The sequence below is a fragment of the Juglans microcarpa x Juglans regia genome, chromosome 1D (assembly GCF_004785595.1).
Source record: "Juglans microcarpa x Juglans regia isolate MS1-56 chromosome 1D, Jm3101_v1.0, whole genome shotgun sequence".
Classification (NCBI taxonomy): Eukaryota; Viridiplantae; Streptophyta; class Magnoliopsida; order Fagales; family Juglandaceae; genus Juglans; species Juglans microcarpa x Juglans regia.
Window position 1 is genome coordinate 31,107,357 of NC_054594.1, and position 24,162 is coordinate 31,131,518.

The following is a 24,162-nucleotide window of genomic DNA, read 5'->3' on the forward strand; positions in this document are numbered from 1 at the left end:
GTTGTTGCTGGATTATTTTGAATTAGTTTATTGAAGTTCGATTAAAAACCAAAGAAGACACAAGAGAGTGGAAAGAGGCAAGAGTGTGTGAGACCATAAGAGGGTAAAAGCCGTTTAGAGTGAAAACACGAGTGCAAGTGTATCAATTCTTGAGTGAAACACGTGAGGGAGTGCTTGTGAGGATTCTAACCTTGTTTTTAGATTTTAAACATCTCTAATAATCAAGAAGAAGACACAACCGAACAATTTTGACAACCTCCAGTTCCGAACCTCCAAATGCAAGCGATGTTAGGGGAGATGAGGCGTATGTTGAGGGCTGAATTAGAACCTATTCACGAAAGGTTGGACGGGGTAGAAGCGGAAACTCCTAGGGGCCAGCAACATGACATCCCCAATAGACTGCAAGGTGGGCGTGTTCCGTGGTGGAATGATGAGGAAGAGGTGGAGTCGGAGGAGATTAATGGGCCATATTTGAACAGAGACAGGTTTAAGCGTGGGTATAGAAGTAGAGAAGCTAGGATGGGTAGGAATAGGAGGGATAATGATTTAGGAAATATAAAGATTAAAATCCCATCTTTTCAAGGTAAAAAGGATCTTGAAGCTTATTTGGAGTGGGAAACTAAAATGGAGATGGTGTTTGATTGTCACAACTACTCGGAGATAAAGAAGGTTAAGTTGGCTGCAATTGAATTTATAGAGTATGCCATTTTGTTTGGTGGGATCAATTACTAATTAATAGGAGGAGGAATAGAGAGCAACCCGTGGACACTTGGGAGGAAATGAAAATGCTTTTGAGGAAGCGTTTTGTACCCAGCCACTACTATAGGGGATTGTATCAAAATTGCAGAGGTTAACTCAAGGTTCTAAGAGTGTGGATGAGTATTGCAAGGAGATGGAGGTAGCTATGATTCGGGCTAATGTAGAAGAGGACCAGGAAGCCACCATGGCTAGGTTTTTGCACGGTTTAAATCGTGAGATTGTAGATATAATCGAGATGCAGCACTATGCTGAGTTGACGGATATGGTGCATCAGGCCATAAAGGTGGAGGAACAATTCAAATGAAAGGGATTGGCGAGGAGGGGACAACCTATGGCTACCACCAGCTCGTGGAATACAGCTCCAAAAAGGGACAAGCAGCTACAAAATAAGCCAAAATTTGAATTCTCTAAGAATGCCAACTCAAAGACCGCCACTACTTTAGGTAACACCGAGGCTTCAAGTTTTAAAACATGTGATATTAAGTGTTTTAAATGTCAGGGGCGGGGACACATAGCCAGCCAGTGTGTAAACAAAAGGGTGATGGTGATAAACGCCCAAGGAGAGCTTGAGTTGGAAAATGAAGAAGAAGTAGATGATGATATGACATCTTTGGAGGATGCTGATGATGAGCAAAATGCTGTGGTTGGAGGTTTATTGGTAGCAAGGCGAGTTCTCAATGTGCGGGTTAAGGAGGAAGTAAGTAACCAAAGGGAGAACTTATTTCATACTCGGTGCTTTGTAAATAACAAAGTTTGCAGCGTCATTATCGATGAAGGGAGTTGCACAAACGTAGCCAGCACTTATTTGGTGGAGAAATTGGCTTTAACTACCTTGAAACATCCTCAACCTTACCGGCTTCAGTGGCTGAATGAATGTGGCGAAATCAAGGTGACAAGACAAGTGTTGGTGGCATATCCATTGGCAAATATGAGGATGAGGTACTTTGTGATGTGGTTCCTATGCACGCATGCCATTTACTGCTGGGAAGATCATGGCAGTATGATCTGGAGGGTTACTCATGATGGATTCACAAATAAGTATTCTTTCACTCTTAAAAGGCAATCTATTACTCTTGTGCCATTAACTCCAAAACAGGTCAGGGAGGACCAATTAAAGTTACAAAGATCAAATGAAAAAAAAAAAAAGAAAAATAAAGGAAGACCGAAACTGGAAAAAAAAAAAAAGAGTTTAAAAAAAAAAAGAGAAAAACATTGATCAGAGTGAAAAAGAAAGAGAGAGGATTTCGGCCATAGTGAGAGCAAGAGAGGAAAAATTCAATTACATTGCAAAAAAAAGTGAGCTCAAGAGAGCATTATTTTCACACCAGCCCCTTATTGTACTCATGTACAAGGAGGCTCTTTTATGTACTAATGATCTCGTCGGTGCTTTGCCGAGCGATATTGTTTCTCTTTTCCAGGAGTTTGAAGATGTCCTTCCCGAAAAGGTACCTTATGGTTTACCTCCAATGCAAGGGATTGAACATCAAATTGACTTCATATCTGGTGCATCAATTCCAAATAGAGCTGCTTATAGGAGTAATCTCGAGGAGACCAAGGAACTTCAAAGGCAAGTAAGTGAATTATTGGAGAAGGGCTATGAGCGTGAAAGTATGAGTCCTTGTGCGGTTCTGGTGCTATTAGTTCCTAAGAATGATGGAACATGGAGGATGTGTGTTGACTGTCGAGCCATCAACAACATAACGATAAAGTATCGTCATCTCATTCCTAAATTAGATGATATGCTGGATGAATTGCATGGTTCTTGTGTCTTTACAAAAATTGATTTTAAGAGTGGATATCATCATATTAGGATGAAAGAAGGTGATGAATGGAAAACTGCTTTTAAGACTAAATATGGTTTGTATGAGTGGTTAATGATGCCTTTCGGTTTAACTAATGCCCCAAGCACATTTATGCTTTTGATGAACCATGTTTTGCGAGCATTTATTGGCAGATTTGTAGTTGTGTATTTTGATGATATCCTAATCTATAGCAAAAACTTGGAAGAACATGTAATGCATTTGAAATCTGTTTTGGAAATTCTAAGGAAAGAAAGGCTGTTTGCTAACCTCAAGAAGTGCACCTTTTGCACGGATAAGCTTGTGTGTTCTTGGTTTTGTTTTTAGTAAGAGAGGAATTGAGGTGGACGAGGAAGAGGTGAAGGCAATCCAAGAGTGGCCAATGCCTACAATAATCAGCCAAGTGAGGAGTTTCCACGGCTTATTAGCTAGCTTCTATAGACGGTTTGTGTGTGATTTTAGTAGCTTAGCCGCTCCTCTTATTGAAGTCATCAAGAAAAATGTGCCGTTTAAGTGGGGAAAAGAACAAGAAAAGGCATTTAGTCTGATCAAAGAAAAGCTAACTATTACGCCTTTGCTTGTTTTACCTAACTTTGCTAAAACTTTTGAAATTGAGTGTGATGCTTCAGGATTAGGTATTGGAGCTGTTTTGATGCAAGAAGGCCATCCAATTGCTTATTTCAGTGAAAAGTTGAGTGGGGCAGCCCTAAATTACCCTACTTATGATAAGGAGATGTATACCTTGGTGAGGGTTTTGGAAAATTGGCAACACTATCTATGGCCAAAGGAGTTTGTGATTCACACAAATCATGAATTTTTGAAGCATTTGAAAGGACAGCAGAGGTTGAATAAACTCAATGCTAAGTGGGTGGAATTCATTGAAACATTTCCTTATGTGATCATATATAAGCAAGGTAAGGAAAATGTGGTGGTTAATGCATTGTCCCTAAGGTATGCTTTACTTTCCATTTTAGATACAAAAAGGCTTGTCTTTGAATACATTAAGGATTTGTATGCTCAAGATTCTGATTTTGGTGATGTGTTCCACGCATGTGAAAAAGTGGCATTTGGTAAGTTTTATAGGCATGATGGATTTTTGTTTCGGGAAAATAAATTGCGTGTGCCTATGTGTTCTTTGCGTGAATTGCTTGTGAGAGAAGCTCATGGTGGTGGTTTGATGGGTCATTTTGGTGTAGCTAAGACTTTAGGAATTTTGCATGATCATTTTTTTTGGCCTCATATGAAACGTAATGTGGAAAGAATCTGTGAGAAGTGTATCACGTGTAAACAGGCTAAGTCTAAGTTGAAACCCCATGGTTTGTACACCCCTTTGCCAATACCTAGTGAACCTTGGACTTATATTTCTATGGATTTTGTTTTAGGATTACCTAGGACTAAGAGGGGGAGAGATTCAGTTTTTGTGGTAGTAGATAGATTTTCCAAGATAGCACACTTCATTGCATGTCATAAAACTGATGATACATATAGCTGATTTGTTCTTCAAAGAAATTGTTAGGTTACATGGTATGCCTAGGACCATTGTTTCTAATAGAGATGCGAAGTTTTTGAGTTACTTTTGGAAGACTTTGTGGGGAAAGTTGGGAACTAAGTTGTTGTTTTCTACTACTTGTCATCCACAAACGGATGATCAAATTGAAGTAGTGAATAGAACTTTGTCTTCTTTGTTGCGTGCTATCATTAAAAAGAATTTGAAAACATGGGAAGATTGTTTGCCACATGTTGAATTTGCTTACAATAGAAGTATACATTCTGCAACTAAGTTTTCACTATTTGAAATTGTTTATGGCTTTAACCCATTGTCACCTTCGGATTTAACTTCTTTACCTTTGAGTGAACGTGTGAACTTAGATGGCAAAAAGAAGGCAGAATTTATAAAGATGATTCATGAAAAGGCACGGCTGAACATTGAAAGGAGAACTAACCAATATGTCCATCAAGCCAACAAAGGACGCAAGAAGGTAGTGTTTCAACCAGGAGATTGGGTTTGGTTGCAGTTAAGGAAGGATCATTTTCTGGAGAAACGGCGTTCAAAACTCCCACCTCGGGGTGACGGATCATTTCAAGTAGTGGAACGCATCAATGATAATGCCTACAAGCTTGACTTACCAGGTGAGTATGGTGTCAGTGCAAGCTTTAATGTTGTTGATTTGTCTTCTTTTGATGTAGGTGATGATTTGAGGACAAATCCTTCTCAAGAGGGGGAGAATGATGCAAACCAAGAAGCCGGACTTGCTGATCATACAAGTGGGAATGGAGCTGAACTTGCACAAGACCCTTTGTCACTTCCAAGTGGCCCAATTACAAGACTTAGAGCCAAACGTTTCAAGGAGCCAAACGGTTGACATCCCGAGGTAGTAGGAACCCACGCACCCCACAGAGTACCAGAATTCCACGATTGCCTCGATTCCAGCAAATAGTGACAAAGGGACTAAGAGACGCCATTTAATGCGGATCAAAACTGTCAAAATACAACCATAAAATCTTAAGGCGAATTGTTGCCATGTATTGTGTAAAGATGAAAAGGCCACTCGAATATGGCTGGAAAGCATAAGTGCGATACACAAGGATCGAGAAACCCACAACTCCTTGTCCCGGGAAAGAAAATGCCGCAATTGCAAAAAATAATTAATTAAGGAAAGGAAGAATTCCCATCAGACCCATCCAATAGGAATTGGCAGAGTAACTGTAAGGAGATTCCCCCTCACTGATATGCCCACTAGGCGCTCGATCGAGAGTAATCCCGATACCCAGCCCCAAGGCCCAAACTTGCCACAAAGCAACTCGCCTACAAGAGAAAGTAAACAATGATGGCTGATGAGACAGACAAACTTGACGCCACTCGGCCGCATCCCGTTCATGGGGACTTGTACATGGTAGAATGGGAAAGATGGAGAACCTTCTTCGTTTTTGCAGGCCTAGTTTTGAAGACCTGAGTTGCTGGAACTTGGCTCAAAGGCGTATGAAACATGACGTTAACAGCATGCATTCACACGCCCATCCAATTTTGATTATAAAGTCTATGCCCAAAATTATAGAACTTATTAAAATTTAAGAAATTTTGATAGAACACCAGCTTGAGCCTATTTTGATCCAGCATTCTGCTTTTAAGACTAAGTATGGGCTTTATGAATGGTTGGTTATGCCATTTGGACTTACAAATGCGTCCAGTACTTTCATGAGATTAATGAACCATGTCCTACGTGCATTCATAGGCAAGTTTGTGGTTGTGTACTTTGATGATATCTTAGTGTACAGTAAGGACTTAAATGAACATATTGAGCATTTGAGATATGTGTTTGATGTGTTGAGATGTGAAAAGTTGTATGCTAATTTCAAGAAATGTGCCTTTTGCATGGAAAAAGTTGTTTTTCTTGGTTATGTTGTTAGTACAAAAGGTATGAGGTGGATAAAGAAAAAGTCAAGGCCATCAAAGATTGGCCAACACCAAAAAGCATCACTGAGGTAAGAAGCTTTCATGGCTTAGCTAGCTTTTATCGGCGTTTTGTTAAAGACTTTAGCACTATTACTGCACCACTCAATGAGATAATTAAAAAGAATGTTGGGTTTCATTGGGGGGCTAATCAAGAGAATGTTTTTGCCACTATTAAAGAAAGGTTGTGCTCTTCACCTGTGTTAGCATTACCTAATTTTAACAAAACTTTTAAGATTGAATGTGATGCCTCAGGAATAGGGATTGGAGCCGTTTTGATGCAGGATAGGCGGCCCATAGCCTTCTTCAATGAAAAGCTAAGTGGGGCATCCCTGAAGTACCCTACTTATGACAAAGAGCTTTATGCTCTTGTTCGTGCATTAGAGACTTGGCAGCACTACCTATGGCCAAGGGAATTTGTGATCCACACCGATCATGAATCATTGAAGCATCTCAAGGGTCAAGGTAAGTTGAATAAAAGGCATGCTAGATGGATGGAATACATTGAGACATTTTCCTATGTCATCCGTTACAAGCAAGGTAAGGAGAACATTGTTGCTGATGCTCTATCCCGGAGGTATGTACTTCTTACTTCTATGAGTGCTAAAATGCTTGGGTTTGAATATGTGAAAGAAATGTATGCCGATGACGCTGACTTTTCTGATATGTATATGGCATGTGATAAATCGGCATTTGGTATGTTTTACAAGCATGATGGTTATTTATTTAAGGAAAGCAAACTTTGTGTGCCAAGTTGTTCTATGCGTAAGTTATTAGTGCGTGAGGCACATGGTGGGGGATTAATGGGACACTTTGGTGTCAAGAAAACTTTAGACATTTTGCATGAACATTTCTTTCGGCCTAAGATGAAGAGAGATGTTAATCGTATTTGTGGAAGGTGCATTACATGTAGAAAGGCCAAATCTAAGGTTTTGCCACATAGGTTGTATACACCCTTACCCGTTCCTAGTGAGCCATGGGTAGACATATCTATAGACTTTGTTTTGGGGCTGCCTAGGACAAAAAGGAGTAGATATTCTATTTTTGTGGTTGTGGATAGATTTAGTAAGATGGCAAATTTCATTCTATGCCATAAAACAGATGATGCCACAAACATAGCTGACTTGTTTTTTAGGGAGATAGTGCGACTCCATGGTGTACTTAGGAGTATTGTCTCTGATAGGGATGTTAAATTCCTTAGCTAATTTTGGAAGGTGTTGTGGGGGAAATTGGGTACTAAGCTCTTATTTTCCACTACTTGTCATCCACAGACTGATGGTCAGACTGAAGTAGTTATTAGGACTTTAACTCAGTTTTTACGCACTGTTGTTCAGAAGAATTTAAAAACTTGGGAGGATTGTTTGCCATTTATAGAGTTTGCATACAATAGGACCATGCATACTACTACTTCATATTCTCCTTTTAAAATTGTTTATGGATTTAATCCACTTACTCCTTTGGATTTGATGCATTTGCCTGTTGATGGCAAGAGTAGCTTGGATGGACAAAAGAAGGCGGAGTTGGTAAAATCACTTCATGAGAGGGTAAGACTTCAAATTGCCCAAAAGAATGAAAGGGTTGCTTCCCAAGCCAATAAAGGGCGAAGGCGTGTCATCTTTGAACCGGGAGATTAGGTTTGGGTTCACATGCGCAAAGAAAGATTCCCAGCCCAAAGAAGGACAAAGTTGCATCCTAGAGGAGATGGACCTTTTCAAGTTCTTGAGAAAATTAATGACAACGCATATAAAGTGGGTCTTCCCGGTGAGTATAATGTTTCTGCTACTTTCAATGTTTCTGGTCTTTCTCCTTTTGATGTAGGTGAAGATTCGAGATCGAATCCTTTTGAGGAGAGGGGGAATGATGGAAACCAAGGTGGGCCTACTCTCAAAGATCATTGTCAAGTTCCAGATGGACCAATTACAAGATCAAGGGCTAAGAAGATCAAGGAAGCAATGCACGGATTGGTGCAATCCACTTGGGATGAAGCTAGTAAGAGCCCAACACTCAAGATGGGCTTGAAAGAAGGAGAACCAACTTTGATCCACTTGATTCAAGCTGTGGAAGACATGACTTAGAGATAGGGCCTATTGTTATTGGAGACTTCCAATTTGGTTAAATGATTTATTTTATTAGTTTAGAATAAGTAGGCTTGAAGATGTCTGGCCCACACGTCTTATTTTTAATGAACTAAGGTTTTTGAGAAGGCCTTGTATTTTGGCCAATGGCTTATTTGGAAAGTTACTTTTAGGAATTAGGGTTTCAAGAGGTACTGTAGCGTTACTGTAGCCATATTGTAGCCGCGCGTACTGTAGAGTGACACTATTCATCAGGGGCATTTTGGGTTAAAAATGGGCTTTATTTTGGATAGGGTTTTAATTAGGTTTAGTTTAAATACTCCTTATAGCCTCATTTGAAGGTTAGACAATATTGAATGTTATTTGTGAGTTCCTCTTGTTCTTGATTGAACTCTTGAACTTATCAAAGGTAAATCATAACATTTGTGGCGTTCCTCCTTTGTAATCTAGGTTCTTGAGACGGGTTCTTCAACGGGTCTAGATTTTGATATAATCTAGGTTCTTGAAATGCGTTCTCATCGGGTCTAGGTTTTTTCATCCATTGACTTGAATTTGGCTTTCTTGAGGAATTTTCAAATTCATTGTGGGTTCAAGGGATTCATTCCCGCGGGTTCATATCAAATCCTTGACAAATGCAACTGTTGGCATAGAATTACTACATTAAGAGCACCTACTGCTTCAACCATCGTTGGATCTGGAAAAAGATCCCTTTGAGACCTAAGGGTAGCAACCACCTGACCATGCCAATCTCTAATGATCACCCCCAACACCTATTCTGCAGTTTACACGATCTAATGAGGCATCCTAGTTGGCCTTAAACACCTGTGAAGGAGGAGCAGTCCACTGAGAGACTCGGTATGCTGTCACCCCTTCTGCTACTTGCTTCTGGTTGGCAACCTGGAAATCACTTACTTTTTGCATAGCAGTTTGAACAATGAAGTTTGGATCTGTAAATTTGCCTTTAAACACAAAATTGTTCCTTCTTTTCCATATCTGATGACTGGTTTCTGCAAAAACTGCCATATCAGAGAAACTCAATATTGAAAATTGGTCCCTTACCAAAACCTTGAACTAGATTTCTTCTACTTTGATTTTCTGCAAACTCTTCAAACTAGCTCCCCGCACATCTTGAGCAGAATTGCATGACCAAAGAGCATGAGTCATAGATTCTGGTTCAATTTGACAGATTGGGCACATAGCATTCTCACTAATTCTCCTTTTTACCAGGTTCTAGTTTGTTGGTAAAGACTCATGGCAAGCTCTCCACAATAGCATGCATGTTGCATTTGGCACCAATAACTTCCATATATCTTTCCAAACTTCACCTTTCTTCACACTATAAGATGATTGCCCCTTTTGATCTGCTGCCATATTCCCTGCTAAATGATATGCACTTCGAACTGTGAATCTGCCATCAGTAGTGCATCTCCATATAAGCTTATCTTGAACATTACTCACACTGATCTACATATCAGGTTCACTTCCTCTTCTACAAACAACTCTCTCAAAATATTCATGTCCCATACTCCTGCTTGCTTGTCAATGAGATCAGAAACTCTTCTTCCATCATCAGACTCAATATGAGGTGATTGAACCTTGTAAGTAGATGGACGAGGGAGCCACTTGTTTGACCATATGTTCACTGATTCCCCATTGCCAACTCTTCATAAAAGACCTTCTTTCAGAACTGATCTAGCCTCCATAAAACTCCTCCACAAAAAAGAGGCATTACTTCCAACCTTAGCATGTAAAAAATTAGATCTATGAAAATATTTGGCTTTAAGGACTCGAGCAGCTAATGATGATGGCTGTTGAATGACTCTCCACCCTTGTTTTGCAATAAGGGCCAGATTAAACTCCTCAAAGTCTCGATACCCTAACCCTTCTTCCCCTTTTGGTCTTCCCATTTGCTTCCATGAAATCCATTGAGTTTTAGTCCTTTCATCTTTACTCCCCCACCAAAACTTTTTCATGAGCTTATTGATAGCAGTTAAAACTGCCTTAGGAAGTTTAAAAATACTCATGCAGTAGGTTGGAATTGCCTGTACTATGGACTTCAACATCACCTCCTTGCCAGCCTTTGAAAGAAAGTTGACCTTCCAATTATTCATTCTATTTCTAATAGACTCCAATATGGGTCTGAAAGCTGCCACTTTGTGTCTACCCACATATGAAGGGAGTCCTAGATATTTCTCAAAAGATCTTGCCTCCATCAGCCTTACTCCTGAAAGAATAGCATCTTTAGCAGCTTGAGATGTGTTCTTACTAAAGTAAATAGTTGTTTTCTCCAGATTCAACCTCTGACCTGAGGCATGTTCATAACAACTCAGCAGTCTATACATTCTGCTCCACTCCAGTGCATTTGCTTTGCAAAAAAGTAAACTATCATCTGCAAAAAAAAGATGGTTAACTGATAAGGAACCTCGAGCAAAAGGAAACCCATAAATGAATCCCTTCTCCTTAGCTTTATCCAGCAACTTGCCAAGCACCTCTGAGCAAAGAATGAAAAGATAAGGGGATAGAAGGTCCCCTTGTCTTAACCCTCTTGAAGGATGAAAAAACTGCTGTGGAGCTCGATTAATCAGCAAAGAGTAGCTCACTATTCTACACACTTCATGATCAAACCAGACCATTCCTCACCAAAACCCATTTTCTTTAAAACAGCAGCCAAAAAATTCCATTCAATTCTATCGTAAGCCTTGCTCATATCCAATTTGAGGGCCATATACCCTTCCTTTTTACCCCTCATCCTATGTTGCATAGAATGCATGGCTTCATAGGCAACAATGATATTAGCTGAGATTAAACGGCCTGAGACAAAAACACTCTGTGAATGTGAAATCAGAGAAGGAAGAAACTGTTTTAGCCTATTAGCCAAGACTTTGGAAACAATTTTATAGAGAACATTACATAAGCTTATAGGTCTGAACTCAGTGACCATTCTTGGTTTATTCTTCTTTGGAATCAGTGCTATGAAAGTCTCATTAATTCCACTCAATCCTCTCCTAGAAGATAAGAAATCTTTAACTGCCAGGAAAACCTCAGACCCCACAACAGCCCAATTGTCTTGATAGAACCCTGCTGAGAAACCATCAGGGCCTTGTGAACTCAAAGAGTCCATCTCAAAAACAACCTTCTTCACTTCATCAAAGCTACACTCCTTCTCAAGCTGCCTATTCATCTCAGGTGTAACTAATGATTCAATGTCACACAAAGCTGCATCAATGTCTCGAGGATTGGATGTCTTAAATAAAAACTGGTAATATTCTTGGAACAGTTGGCTAATTTCCATCTGATTTCTAGCTTTCTCACCTCTTTCATTCTCAATTTCCTTTATCTCATTCGATTGTCTCCTTTGTGTGGCACATCTATGAAAAAAATTAGAATTTTTGTCCCCTTCTTTTAACCATAACTGCTTAGATCTTTGTCTCCATTTAGTTTCCTCTTCCTCCATTAAAGTATCCACTTCTTCCTGCAGGTGATTAATAGCATCATTAAAATCACCCTTGTTAATCCTTTGGAACTCTTGTAACATACCTCTCTTAGCATTGAGGATTCTCTTCTTCTCCCCTCCCTTTATTTTAGACCAGACAGTTAGCTTGGACCTACACCTTGATAGAACTTCCTTTAAACTGAGTAAAGAGTTATCCCTTCTCATACTAACCCTCCAAGTCTTCTGAATAATATCCTTGCATTCCTGTAGGTTTGACCAGCTTGCCTCATAACGAAATACTTTAGTTGGTCTTCTATTAATACCATCATCAATCTCACAGGAAATGAGAAGAGGAGAATGGTCATACTGTAAAACTGGAAGTACTCTCACCCTTGTGTGACTAAATAACAGATGCCAAGGATAATTACCAAATGCACGATCCAACCTCTCTTTGATAAAAGCAGCATCTTCCCTTTTGTTGCTCCAAGTAAATTGAGACCCATCATACCCTAAATCACACAACTCACAAGCATCAAGTGCCTCTCTAAATTTTTCCATTTGAGAGAAAGGTCTATTTGCTGCACCATACTACTCATCATTAGTAAGCAGCTCATTAAAGTCCCCATAGCAAAACCAAGCAACTTCTCCCTCAGGTTTTAACTTTCTAAGCAATTGCCAACTTTCCTTTCTTTTTTCTACCACTGGATTACCATAAAATCATGTCACCATCACCTTTTGATCACCATCATCCAAGCTAATTGACAAAGAAATATGGTTCTGGGAATAATAGAATAATTCAGCTTGTAACTCAACTTTCCATAACATGGCCAATCCACCACTTTTCCTTATGCTATCCACCACAAAACTACATTCAAAACCCAACTTGTTTCTAATACCCTCCACCTTTTCTCTCATGCACTTCGTTTCTAAGAGAAAAATGATCTTTGGGCCTTTTTTCTTTACCAAAAGGTGAAGCTCACAAACTGTCCGAGCGTTCCCAAGCCCTCGGCAGTTCCAACTAAGTAGAATAATGTCACTTTTCATTGGAGTAATGCCACTCTCCTCATCTCTTAGACTCAACTTAGCTCGTTTTTCTCCACCTCCCTCCTGAATAACCAGAGCCTTCCTCTTAACAGATTGATCATACATTTCCAGATCCTTGTCTATCTCATGCACCTGATTGCTAAAAGTATCTCTACATGCACGTGCTCTCCTCTTCCAACTGGTAGCTTTACAGGACCCCTTCTTTCCAAATTTAGACATAGTATCTTGCATGGCTTTCAAGGGTGTATGGTCAGATGATGCCTCGAGCTGATCTGTCACCCCAGCTCCCTCATTAATGATAATATTTCATTGTTGGCCCTGATTAGCTTCAATAGTTTCCTTGTGAACAAATGCTGCCAAGCCAACTGTCTCTATACCAAGGTCAACTTTCCTAGCACTGAATGAGACTTTGTTGTAACCAAAATTAGAACTAGAAATCTGATCAACTCCCCCATTAGTGGGATGTAATAGAAGATATTCCTGATTCTCAGCCACCTCCACCTCCTTTCCATCTTGTCCACCATCAATCTTAGACTCGCCTGAAAATTCCCTCCGGCCATTCTCTGACGACCCTCCACCACCCTGCTCCTTTCCTTCATGGACTCTATTCTGGCTTATGCTTTTACTACTAGCCCTCAACCATGCACCATACTATTGACTGAAACTAGCCACTACATGCTTCCCCGTCTCCACCTTTTCACATCTTCCAACACCCTGCTTGATCGTGCCACAGTGATAGCAAAAGTTGGGCATCCTTTCATATTTAAACTGTATCCAGTACTTTGACCCATCTAGGGATATGAATCTCCCTCTAGCAAGAGGTCTGGAGATGTCCAACAAAACTTTCACGTGTAAGAATTTTCTAAAACAAGTGTCACTTCCATCTGTATCCACCATCAAAACTTTGCCCAAAGACCTTCCCATTTTCTCTCCCATGCTCGCAGACATACCTGCAAATGGCATGTCATGACAATGAATCCAAAAAGGTTCATATCGAAATTGCATTTCCTTTACAGACTTTCCCCCTTCACAATCTTGTATGCACAACAGACTTTTATCAAAGGACCACGGACGCCCATTCAAGACTCTTGTTTTATCTGCTCTCCTTTTAAATTCCACTACAAACTTGTTTCTCCCCACCTCTTTAAAGGCTGCTTGACCCTCTACATGCCATACTTTATTCAAAGTATTTATAAGGGTCCCTCTATTTGTCTCATTATCGGCTATCAAACAAATTAAAATACACAGTTTACTCTTTGATAAAGACAATGAGACTTCTTCATCACTAACCTCGATCTCCTGTTGTTCTTCTTCTCTCAACTTCAATCCCTCACACAGTAATGACAAATCACCATCCATCCTCCCAATCTCCATAGACTAGAGTCCAAGAGCAAGAAGTCTCTAAGTTTCCAAAGGAAAACTTAGAGAGAAAGCCTTACTTCCACAAGGTGAAAGAAGGAAACTTCTCCATCTATTTTTCCATCCATTACCGTTAATAGAAATCACGTAGGCTAATCATAGAGTGTCACGTAGCATTTATTTAAAATAATGTTTTTTAGAAAATTATAAATGTATTTTTCATTATTAAGAACTGAGTTAAAATCTGAATTTTTAAACTACTCATTAAAAAAAAGTTCATTGAAATTGAGGCTGAGCACTTCATTTTATTTGGAATATTTGAAGCAGAAGCAAGATTTGTACATACAACACAAACTATATACAAATATTGTTAGAGATAAGATGAAATTAGATGAGTTGAGATTAAAATTAAAAAGTTGAATAAAATATTATTAAAATATATTTTTTTAATATTATTTTTATTTCGATATTTGAAAATTTTGAATTTTTTATTTTATTTTATATGAGGATTTAAGAAATTTGTAATGATGAAGTTGAAAGTTTTCAAATTTTTTAAAATTTTAAATTTTAGTCTGAAAAGTAAACTAGCCTTAAGTCCCGCTGGTGAATAAATAAAGTGGTATATTTGTTTTTAAGAAATCATATGATTATTAAGGAAGTATTAGGTCGGGTAAGCAAATGCATGTGAGATTTGTCTGAGATGGGAGGGAGCCGACTAACTTACCCAAATATGTTTTTCACTATAGACAGTTGTCGTTGTCGTTGTCGTTCAAATTTTGTAGAATAGACATTTTTATCCGAGAGAGGCATCTTCCACGTCCCACAAGACGTGGCCGCAACAAAAGGCGATGATTCCTGCGCTACATCTGGGTTGGGCTTTTAGTATGAATAAAACTATCTAATCTCTCCATTTTGAAGTTTCATTTGATCGATGGTCAAAACAATTTTTTTTTTAACTTAATAATTAAGAAAGTAATTTTAAGTATATTAGTATATTTTTTTATTTTTTAAAAATATTTAAATATATTAAAAAAATATGAAAAAAATAAAAAAAAAAATCACTGAGAGATACGCTTAGCGGTAAGAGTAAAGCGGCATAGTAGCCCCACTCTTTTAGTATATGAGTTGGGTTACTATAGCGGCTCAACTTCGTCGATAGGTAAAATGTGTATTTTTTATTTTTTTTATTTTTTTTAAAATAAAAAAATATATCAATACATTTAAAATCACTTTATTAATCACTAAAAAAAAAAATTGACCAACGGTCAAACTAAGTGGGCAAAGAAGTTTTTCCCTTAGTATATTTATATCAAAAATTTTACTCATCATCTCATACATTACATACCACACTTATTTTTATTTTTTTATCTTACTAAATATGTGGTATATAGATAATGAATAGAATAATTCAATTAGTTTAAAAAGAATAAAATTAAAAAAATAAAAATAAGTGTGGTATATGGTATGTAGGGATGAAAAAAAACTGGTGAACGGGTAAATTGGACTGAACCAGTGGGTTTGGTCCAATACCGGGTTTAGTTCGGTCAGGTACTGGTTTCATTATTCTCAAGATCGGTCAAAATATGTTCAATTCCGGTTTTCTTTTTTCTAACACCAAATCGGACCGATTCATATATATATTTTAATTTTTTATGTTGTATAAAATAATTTTTATATAATTTTTTATATTATATCATAATTGATAATCATCCACGCATTGCATTATATATATATATATATTAATTATGTCATCACGTAAGAGGCAAGCTAGGTAATAATGTTGATGTGTAAGCTAGTATAAAATTAGAAATATAAAATATAATTAACATGGTATAATGAAATTATATAAGCATCATAAAAAATACAAAAAGGCCGGTCCTTCTATTTCAAAAAAATTACCAGCATGCAATAATAGTCTGTCACGTCAGCGATTCTACACAATTCACATAAGACTCATCACACTAGATAATCAACATTTCTTCAGAAACTCAACAAACTCAACAGATGCCTTAACCCAGTCAAACGCCCCTCACAATCAGTTCAGTCACTTAGTTCCGTCAGCCACCAAATCAGAATACATCTGAATATTCATCTGAAGATTCGTCGCCCAGTTCCGTCAACCACCAAACCAGCCTCCAATACATCTGAACGCCCCGCACATTGGATAAAAGATTAGATCAGGGATGGATTCATCTGAATATTCAAGTTCTCTGCTCAAATCAGAATCGCAAAAGGGCATGGCTTTCCACAATTCATAATCCATTTTCCTCTCCTCTCTTTCTCAGTCTAGTTGTTATCTTTGTTCGTCCACTGGAAAATGTTGAAGGTGTGGAAATGGTACCAGAACTACTTGGCCGTCCACCCAGTTAAGCTGATTAATACTGATCAAGGCTCTGTAATCCAAATAGACTTTGAGGACTTCACAACCCAAGAACCCCGATATAGCAAATCCACACTTTCATTCAGCATCAAAAGGCTAAAGGCTATGAACGCATCTGCACATGCACCAAACAATGCCAACTAAATATATGTTCATCGACCCATAAATGGAAATAGTCAAAGAAGCAGGGTAGAATAAATTGTCTTGAAAAATGAAGGAAACAACATATTTATTGCAAGTTTGCGAAGGAGGTGAGGGGTTTGCGAAGGAGATGACTCAGATGAGGTCTGCGATGGGCTCTGGAAGTGGAAGGGGCTGCAAGGCTATCTCCTGCAATGCAATCACATTTGTGTTCCAATAGATCGTCTACGTGACCCTCACTTATTGGTGGGCTGTTTTTTGATAGAGGACAGATCGACCGGTTATAAGATTATCTCTAAAAGATAACATTCATCCGTGATGGTGGCTGAGAAGGATTTCGATAATTGATAGGATACGTAGCCTTCACAAAAATAGCTTATTATGCAGAAGAGATTATATAAAGTTAAAGTTCTTTTTTTCATTTTTTTCTTTTTTTTTTATTTCAAACTCTTGAGTGATGTTTTTATAAGGTTATGAATGATGTACAACAAGTAAACTCAAGTCTTTTTTGAGTAAAATTAGATCATACTCCACTCTTAAAGTCTAACCACGTGCGTACAAAATCAATTTGTTTATACACCCTTATAAATCCCAACAGTTTTCAAGGAATTTCCTAGATATTGATGGGTTATAGAAAACATGATTCAATACTACTGGTGCTTATTTTTCAAGTCAATGGACATCTTCTTTACATCCATTGCTTGCTTAATTAATCAATGCACGACTTTTAAAATTTAATGATTGACCATCAACGTACATCATGACTTTTCTTTTATTTTAGATTTGATCGATAATCTCAATCCACATTATTGGTAGAAGTCCTCTCAATTGTGGAGCTTTGTTCTTCAAGCATTTAACAAACGGGTCTCACATTTATAAATTGAGCATAGACACTTCAATACATGTATATGACCTGGCAACGATAAAGTTTCAATTTAATCGGTGCTGCAGAACTAAACAGAGACTCAACCTTACCCTTCATAGAAATGGAGGATTCAACTTCTGCAGACAAACCGTCCAAAAGATAAACTTTTTTATTTTTATTTTTACTATACAATAAAGAAAACAAGAATGAAAAAGAATGTATTACAGTTTGGACCAACTCCGGTAGATTTTGTCTGCTCATGAAGGTAACAAACTTGTTTCTTTTTAGCCACAAAAGTCAAATTTGAAATATCTAGTAGTGGCGACTCTAGTAATTCGGTGCGTATGGCGAGAATAGCTGCCTAAAGGTTGCGAGGACCACACGCGGTGATTTTTGTAAAATCGTCACTATCCTCCGAACGATTCTTGTGAGTATTCTTGTACTGCACTTGTTTCAAAAGTTGTCGAAAAACTGTACATTTGAATTTTTTAACCTTAAAGGAAGAAAAATAAACTAAAAAATGAGGGAATGAGAGAATAGAGACCAACTTATATACCGATATATTTACTAGTTCGGCCATTGTTTACGAAATAATATTTAAGAAAATGTTCAAAACACATAAAGAGTTGTTTCTCAGCCCATTTGACTTGATAAAAGTAATATGTAATGCATTTTATCAATAATATGTTGTTTTCCAAAAAACAAAAAAAAGAGAGAGAGAAGGGATAAGTAGTGAACAGAACATGAAAGCAAGGGTGGCCGATACAAATTGACGTCTTAAGGCTAAATTTAAATGAATAATTTTAATTATAATACAATAAAATATAAATTATTATATTGAATGTTTTTCAAAATTTTAATAAAATGAGATTTTATTTAAAATCTTTAAATAAAGTTTTTAAATTTGTATTAAATACAACAATTTAAAATGAGGCCTTATTGTAAATTTTGTATCTCAATTTAGTAAAATCTTAAAAAAAATTATTTGAAAATATAAATTCTTCATTTGATTAAATATTAAATTTAGTATGATGAGGTCTTGAATACATTGAAAAATATAAAAGTTATTTAATTTTTTATTAATGAAATGGTTTTTATATTCTTTCTAAAAGAATTTTAAAAAAAAACATCTTTTAGGAGCTTTGAATAGGATGACCCGGATGGGAGCTTAGGCAATGGCCTAAGTGGCCTTGCACTTGAGCCGGGCTTATGAAAGTTGTGGATTTAGTCACGATGATGCATATGTACCATAGAAAGATACAAAATGTTAGAGATTAAAAAAAAAAAAAGAAAAAAGGTGTATATCTTTAATATATTATATTAGCATGAGATTATAAGTTGTTACACAAATTATTAAGTCGTTTTCGACACACGGTGGAGTGACAGCTCGTATAATATAAAACAAAATGGTCTAAGAATAATGATATTTTAATCTCTCAATTTACTTTTTCATTGTGACTGTTAATATATTTAATTTTATTTTTAATTTTTTTTATTTATTAATTAAAAAAGTGACTATTAATATATTAATATATTTTTTAAAAATATTTAAAGATATTTAAAAAAAGAAGAAGAAGAAGAAGAAGAATTATTTCATCTAAACGGGACGTCCGTCGGTCATGGCTGGCGCCAGCCTAACATTACCCATAGTAAATGGCAAAATGCATGCGTATTGCGTAACCCGGTTGATGGGGAATTCGCCTTCGCATTGTTTCTCTATTTTCCTTTTTTTTTTCTTTTTTTTTTTTCACACGTTAACATTCATCTTAAAGACTCAAATGACGACGACGTGTTTGTCCCCGTGGTTTTTCCATCACTATTCGGGGAAAAAAAAGTCAATGGATTTGAAATAATACATATTAAAAAAAATAGTCACAAAATTAAACCTACAAATTAATATGACTTGATGCAATAAGTTAGATTATAAAGTTATTTTTATTATAAAATAGATCTAACAAATCACATAAACTACATAAATTTATAAATTTATTTCTGTACTCTTTGTGTATATAGCACTTCTTTAAAAAATCACAAAATAAAATGAATTTCTAATTATAATTAATGGATTAAGACACGATTTAGTTTGTTAAATCATCTCATCTCATCTTATCTCATTTAATTATTATAATTTTTTTTAATTTTCATATCAAATATTATAAAAATTTAATATTTTAAAATTTTAAAATAAAAATAATATTTTATTTAATTTACAGTTTCGCTCTCATCTCTAGTAATCAAATAAAAGAAATTGAAAAAATAAGACAGCCACGTGGCATTTTTTGGATAGATGTCCAAATAAACCCATCCACATCATTCCATTACGTTGTAATTTGTATTTGACTGTATCCCCCAAAAGCACCTTCCGATGCCCATTTGGTCCCTTTTACAAATTCAAATTAAAGAACCCTATAAAGGATACAAAACGATGAATTGTTCTTCAAAACACCGATTCGCATTTGACTCTGTTTCGTGAAACACCCCCTTTTTCTTTAATATATTTTGCACGACTCCAATAGTTTAACCAAATCAAACCAAACTCTTTTGAACCATTCCACATGACCACAAACGAATGAAACTCGATGGCAAATATGTAATATGTTGTATCGTTATGTAATTAATATGGTATTTCCATTATTTATTAAATTCATCATTCTATATTTCAAAAAGTAAGAGCTAACGTTAATATTAATGCCAGATTTTGCACCCAACAGTTCAGAAAAAAATCTATTATTATTATTTTTTTATCATTCTCTAATATTAGATGATAAATTTATAAATAAAATATAATAAATAATCTTTAATTATCTAATATCATATTAAAAAATGATAAGAATTAAGATGATGAATCGCATTATTTAACAGTTTATTTAAAAAAGTAATACAAAAAAAGAAAAAAAAAATTCAGAAATTTACGTCTACATCCGTCTTTCTTTAATAATAAATAAATGAGATAAGAGAGTAAAATAAAAATATAATATACAATTAACAAAATAAATAAGTATGAAAATATTAAAAAGAAAGGAGGGGGAAAAAACATGAAGATGCGTAGATAGGGAGGCACATGTTAAAAACACCAGCTCTTAATAAGCTGTGTTTACACATAACACATACATAGTACACACCCTTAACGCGTCTCCGCTCTCTCTCTTTTCCTTAAAAAGCACTTCAAAAATCTGCTCTCTCGCTGCCCCTCTCTCTCTCTCTACTTGTTCAGACAAGTTCAAACTCCAGAACCAAAGACGACAGTCACGACACCCCCGCCCCCAGCGAAATGTCCGATCGTTTCCGTCACTTCGTCACCGTTTTGGTTCTATTCGCCGTTTTACCATTCTTGGCTGCTCAGTCTCCTTCGACGGGCGCTGATTCGTGCAACGGCGTATACTTGTCCTACACTTACAGCAGCGGAACGAAGCTCATGCCGAATCTCACGTCGGATCTGAGCCAGCAGCCCTACCGTTTCGAGTCCGATTTGACCGTACTCAACAACGGGCTCGTGGAGCTCAAGTCTTGGAAGGTCTTCGTGGGGTTCAAGCACGGCGAGTACTTGGTCTCTGCCTCCAACGCCGTTCTGTCCGACGGCAACAGACTCCCCGGTAGCGTCGAGAATGGAACCGTTTTCTCCGGCTACCCGATGACGGACCTCAAAACGGCGGTGGAGACCGCGGGGGACTTGACCCAGATTCAAGTCCGGGTCCACCTGGTGGGGACGCAGTTCGGTGTTGCTCCACCTGAGATTCCGTTGCCCGCTAACATTTCGCTTGCCAATGATGGTTGGCTTTGTTCTAGCTCATCTGCAGAAGGTAACTTTTTTTTTCTATCTTGATTTCATTTGGTTATTTTTGAAACAGGGATTTGGTGGCTCATTTTTTTCGGTTTCCTTGGATTCTTGTTCGTGTATACTGTGGTATATGGGTAGTAGGTGCTCTTCATATTCGTTGCGTTCTATTGAGTTTTAGTAGTGTTTTTTCTGGTAGATTTGAGTTCTCTGCATCTTTTGGGCTAACTCCGTTAAAACCTCCATGATCGAGTTCGTAAATCTGTTTAGAATTTAGGAAAAAGAAAATGTAAAGGGTTAAAGTTGTGGCAGTTTTATTTTCTTTCACTACAAAATTATCGGTTTGCCCTAAAAAGATGATAGAAAATATCAGTAATATGCAAAATAATTCTTGGTATGAGTTGAATTCCTTTGGTTAAGAAATTGGATCAAGATTTTGTCAACATTGCGTGCTATTATGAAGTGGACCATATCAACTTGTGTGAGACAACCATATTTTTGTAAATTTGCCTCAGTTTATTGACCTGTCTGATGAATTTTTAGTTGCCTCATTGAGGAGAAAAGTCTTTCCGAGGCAGTAAAATGACGGAGAGTGAAACAAAGTTCTCCACACTTGAAAATTTATTTGATTTGATGTTGTTTTCTTATAAACAAAAGTATAATTACACTTGATGTCCGAAGACAACATATAGTTTTTATGATGCATTGGGTTCGTGCTTGAATTGGATGTGTTCATGAGCATGAATGTTGGTTTCTCAGGGAATGTTACTGAAGTTTGTTGCACACAAGAAGACCCGAGTGCTAAATCAAACATGACTGTAGATGAGGAGTTCCTGCCTCGCCAGAGTGGCGACCTTACTATTATGTATGATGTGATCCAAACATATGAGTCGAACTACTTGGCACAGGTCACACTCTCAAACCAAAACTCTCTTGGCCGTCTCGATAACTGGAAATTGAGCTGGGAATGGACAAGAGGTGAATTCATCAATGCCATGAAAGGGGCATATCCATCTGTTGTCGATTCTTCTGAATGCATATTCGGCGCGCAAGGTGCATATTACCAGAGTTTAGACTTCTCCACTGTATTAAATTGTGAAAGAACTCCAATCATAATTGACCTGCCTCCAACCAAGTACAATGACACGATCCTTGGTTTGACCCCGTATTGTTGCCGAAATGGTACGATCTTGCCACGAGAGATGGACCCAAGCAAGTCAATTTCTGCATTCCAGGTTCAAGTGTATAAAATGCCACCAGATCTCAATCGATCGCGGCTTATTCCACCAGTGAATTGGAAGATCAACGGTACACTCAACCCTGATTATCAATGTAGCCAGCCAGTGCGGGTGAGTCCTAGCCAATTTCCAGATCGAAGTGGCTTACCAGTAAATTCAACTGCAATTGCCAGTTGGCAGGTCGTCTGCAATATAACACATCCCAAGGGAGAAAGCCCCAAATGCTGCGTCTCATTTTCAGCATACTATAATGAGTCTATCATTCCATGCAAAACTTGTGCATGTGGGTGCCCTGGTAACACAGCTCGTAGTTGTAGTTCGACAACTCCAGCTATGCATCTTCCATCAAATGCGCTTCTTTTGCCTTTTGAAAATCGGACTGCCTTGGCCACAGCTTGGGCTGAACTTAATCATCAACCAGTACCAAACCCGATGCCCTGTGGAGATAACTGTGGGGTCAGTATTAACTGGCATTTGTACACAGACTACAATAACGGATGGAGTGCAAGAATCACGATATTCAATTGGGATGAAACTACCTTTGCTGATTGGTTTGCTGCAGTGCAATTGGACAAGGCAACACCTGGTTTTCAAGCGATGTACTCATTCAATGGAACAACCTTGGCGTTAAATGGAGTCAACAATACGATATTCATGCAGGGTAATCCTGGATTAAATTATCTTGTGGCAGAAACAGATGGAGCTAACCCAGAAAAGGATCCCAGGGTGCCTGGTAAACAACAGTCTGTGATCTCCTTCACTAAGAAAAAGACCCCTGGAATTAGTGTGACTAATGGAGATGGGTTTCCCACTAAAGTATACTTCAATGGAGAGGAGTGTTCATTGCCTTCAGTATTTCCAACCGGTGGTGGAAATCGAAGGGGTCCACTTATAGTTCTTTCAGTCTTAGCGCTTCTGTCCATGTTCATATAGCAATAGCCAGGGAATAAGGGAATATGGGGCATTGTTGGGTTCTGTATTTGTTGCTGATTTTTTTATTCGTTGGGTGATTAGGTTGATATTGCTTAACCAGGAGATTTGGCAGTTTCTTCCTCGACAGAAGAGGTGTACACTATAATTATTATACATATGGTACCTTTTTTTTTTTTTTTTTTGGCAAAGGAGATTTTATCAAAAGGTGTTACTCAAGTTCTTAAAAGGTGCAAAAGGTATAAGCTCAAGTTAATTCACTATGGTGAGAAGGGAAATGAAAACAATGACGAGCAAGTATAAAGCGAGCAGGAATTTTATATTTTGTGTAAACATCATTGAACTCTGTTGCTCAGCTTGATTGTTGATACCATACATAATTACATTTCATGTTTCAGACACTCCCTTAATTGGATAGATCATCGTTTGATGTTGATGAGTTTTTAGTTAGTCCCCCACCCAGGGTGAGTATATGCCAACGGTTGTATTTATACCAACTTAGGGCGGCTTCCGCCCCTCTCGGGGTGGAGGCCACTCTGGCTTGGGTTGTGCCTATCCACTCCGAGAGGAGCAAAGTGTCCTACATGGGTGAAGCTACTCCTTGCTGCCATCCATTGCATGTTTTTTCTCAAGAAATCTTTAAAAAATTTCATTATTGACCTGAAAATAGTGGGAAGAATGTATTCCGTTTTTATAAGAGAAATATCACTGTTTATGTTAAAATTTGCCTTCCCTAATTATATTTACCGATATTAACAGCCAATTTATGTACAAAAATCTAATAACTAACGGATTACTAGTTGACCCTAACAACCGCTTGACAATCATCTGGAATTATCTTAACATCCTAGCACATAAAACACTAGTGGTGATAGATTCACGGGCTACCTACACGTAGAACATTAACAGTGTA

The 24,162-nt window shown here is 37.5% G+C and overlaps 2 protein-coding genes across 2 annotated transcripts; one reads left to right on the forward strand and one right to left on the reverse strand.

Annotated features, from left to right (window-relative positions):
* Positions 1–8,888: 8,888 nt before the first annotated feature.
* LOC121246650 lies at positions 8,889–12,780 on the reverse strand. The gene is made up of 7 exons (XM_041144873.1): positions 12,250–12,780; positions 10,710–12,105; positions 10,507–10,575; positions 9,817–10,389; positions 9,543–9,726; positions 9,410–9,492; positions 8,889–9,091 (listed from the first exon to the last, which is right to left on the reverse strand). The coding sequence occupies exons 1-7, from the start codon at positions 12,778–12,780 to the stop codon at positions 8,889–8,891; spliced, it is 3,039 nt and encodes a 1,012-aa protein (XP_041000807.1).
* Positions 12,781–20,416: 7,636 nt separating this feature from the next.
* LOC121267366 (COBRA-like protein 7) lies at positions 20,417–23,582 on the forward strand. The gene is made up of 2 exons (XM_041171237.1): positions 20,417–21,106; positions 21,841–23,582. Exons 1-2 carry the CDS (start codon positions 20,578–20,580, stop codon positions 23,250–23,252), a joined length of 1,941 nt encoding a protein of 646 aa, XP_041027171.1. The 5' UTR covers positions 20,417–20,577; the 3' UTR covers positions 23,253–23,582.
* The last annotated feature ends 580 nt before the right edge of the window (positions 23,583–24,162 follow it).

Bases quoted from the DNA above. Each gene is read 5' to 3' on its own strand.
- LOC121246650 (XM_041144873.1), bottom strand. From the start codon at position 12,780: ATGTCTAAATTTGGAAAGAAGGGGTCCTGTAAAGCTACCAGTTGGAAG. The intron at 9,727-9,816 runs GTAATGCCTCTT...ATGGGGAATCAG, and splicing joins TTTACATGCTAAGGTTGGAA to TGAACATATGGTCAAACAAG. The intron at 9,493-9,542 runs GTGAGTAATGTT...TACTGATGGCAG, and splicing joins AACCTGATATGTAGATCAGT to ATTCACAGTTCGAAGTGCAT.
- LOC121267366 (XM_041171237.1), top strand. From the start codon at position 20,578: ATGTCCGATCGTTTCCGTCACTTCGTCACCGTTTTGGTTCTATTCGCC. The intron at 21,107-21,840 runs GTAACTTTTTTT...TTGGTTTCTCAG, and splicing joins TTCTAGCTCATCTGCAGAAG to GGAATGTTACTGAAGTTTGT.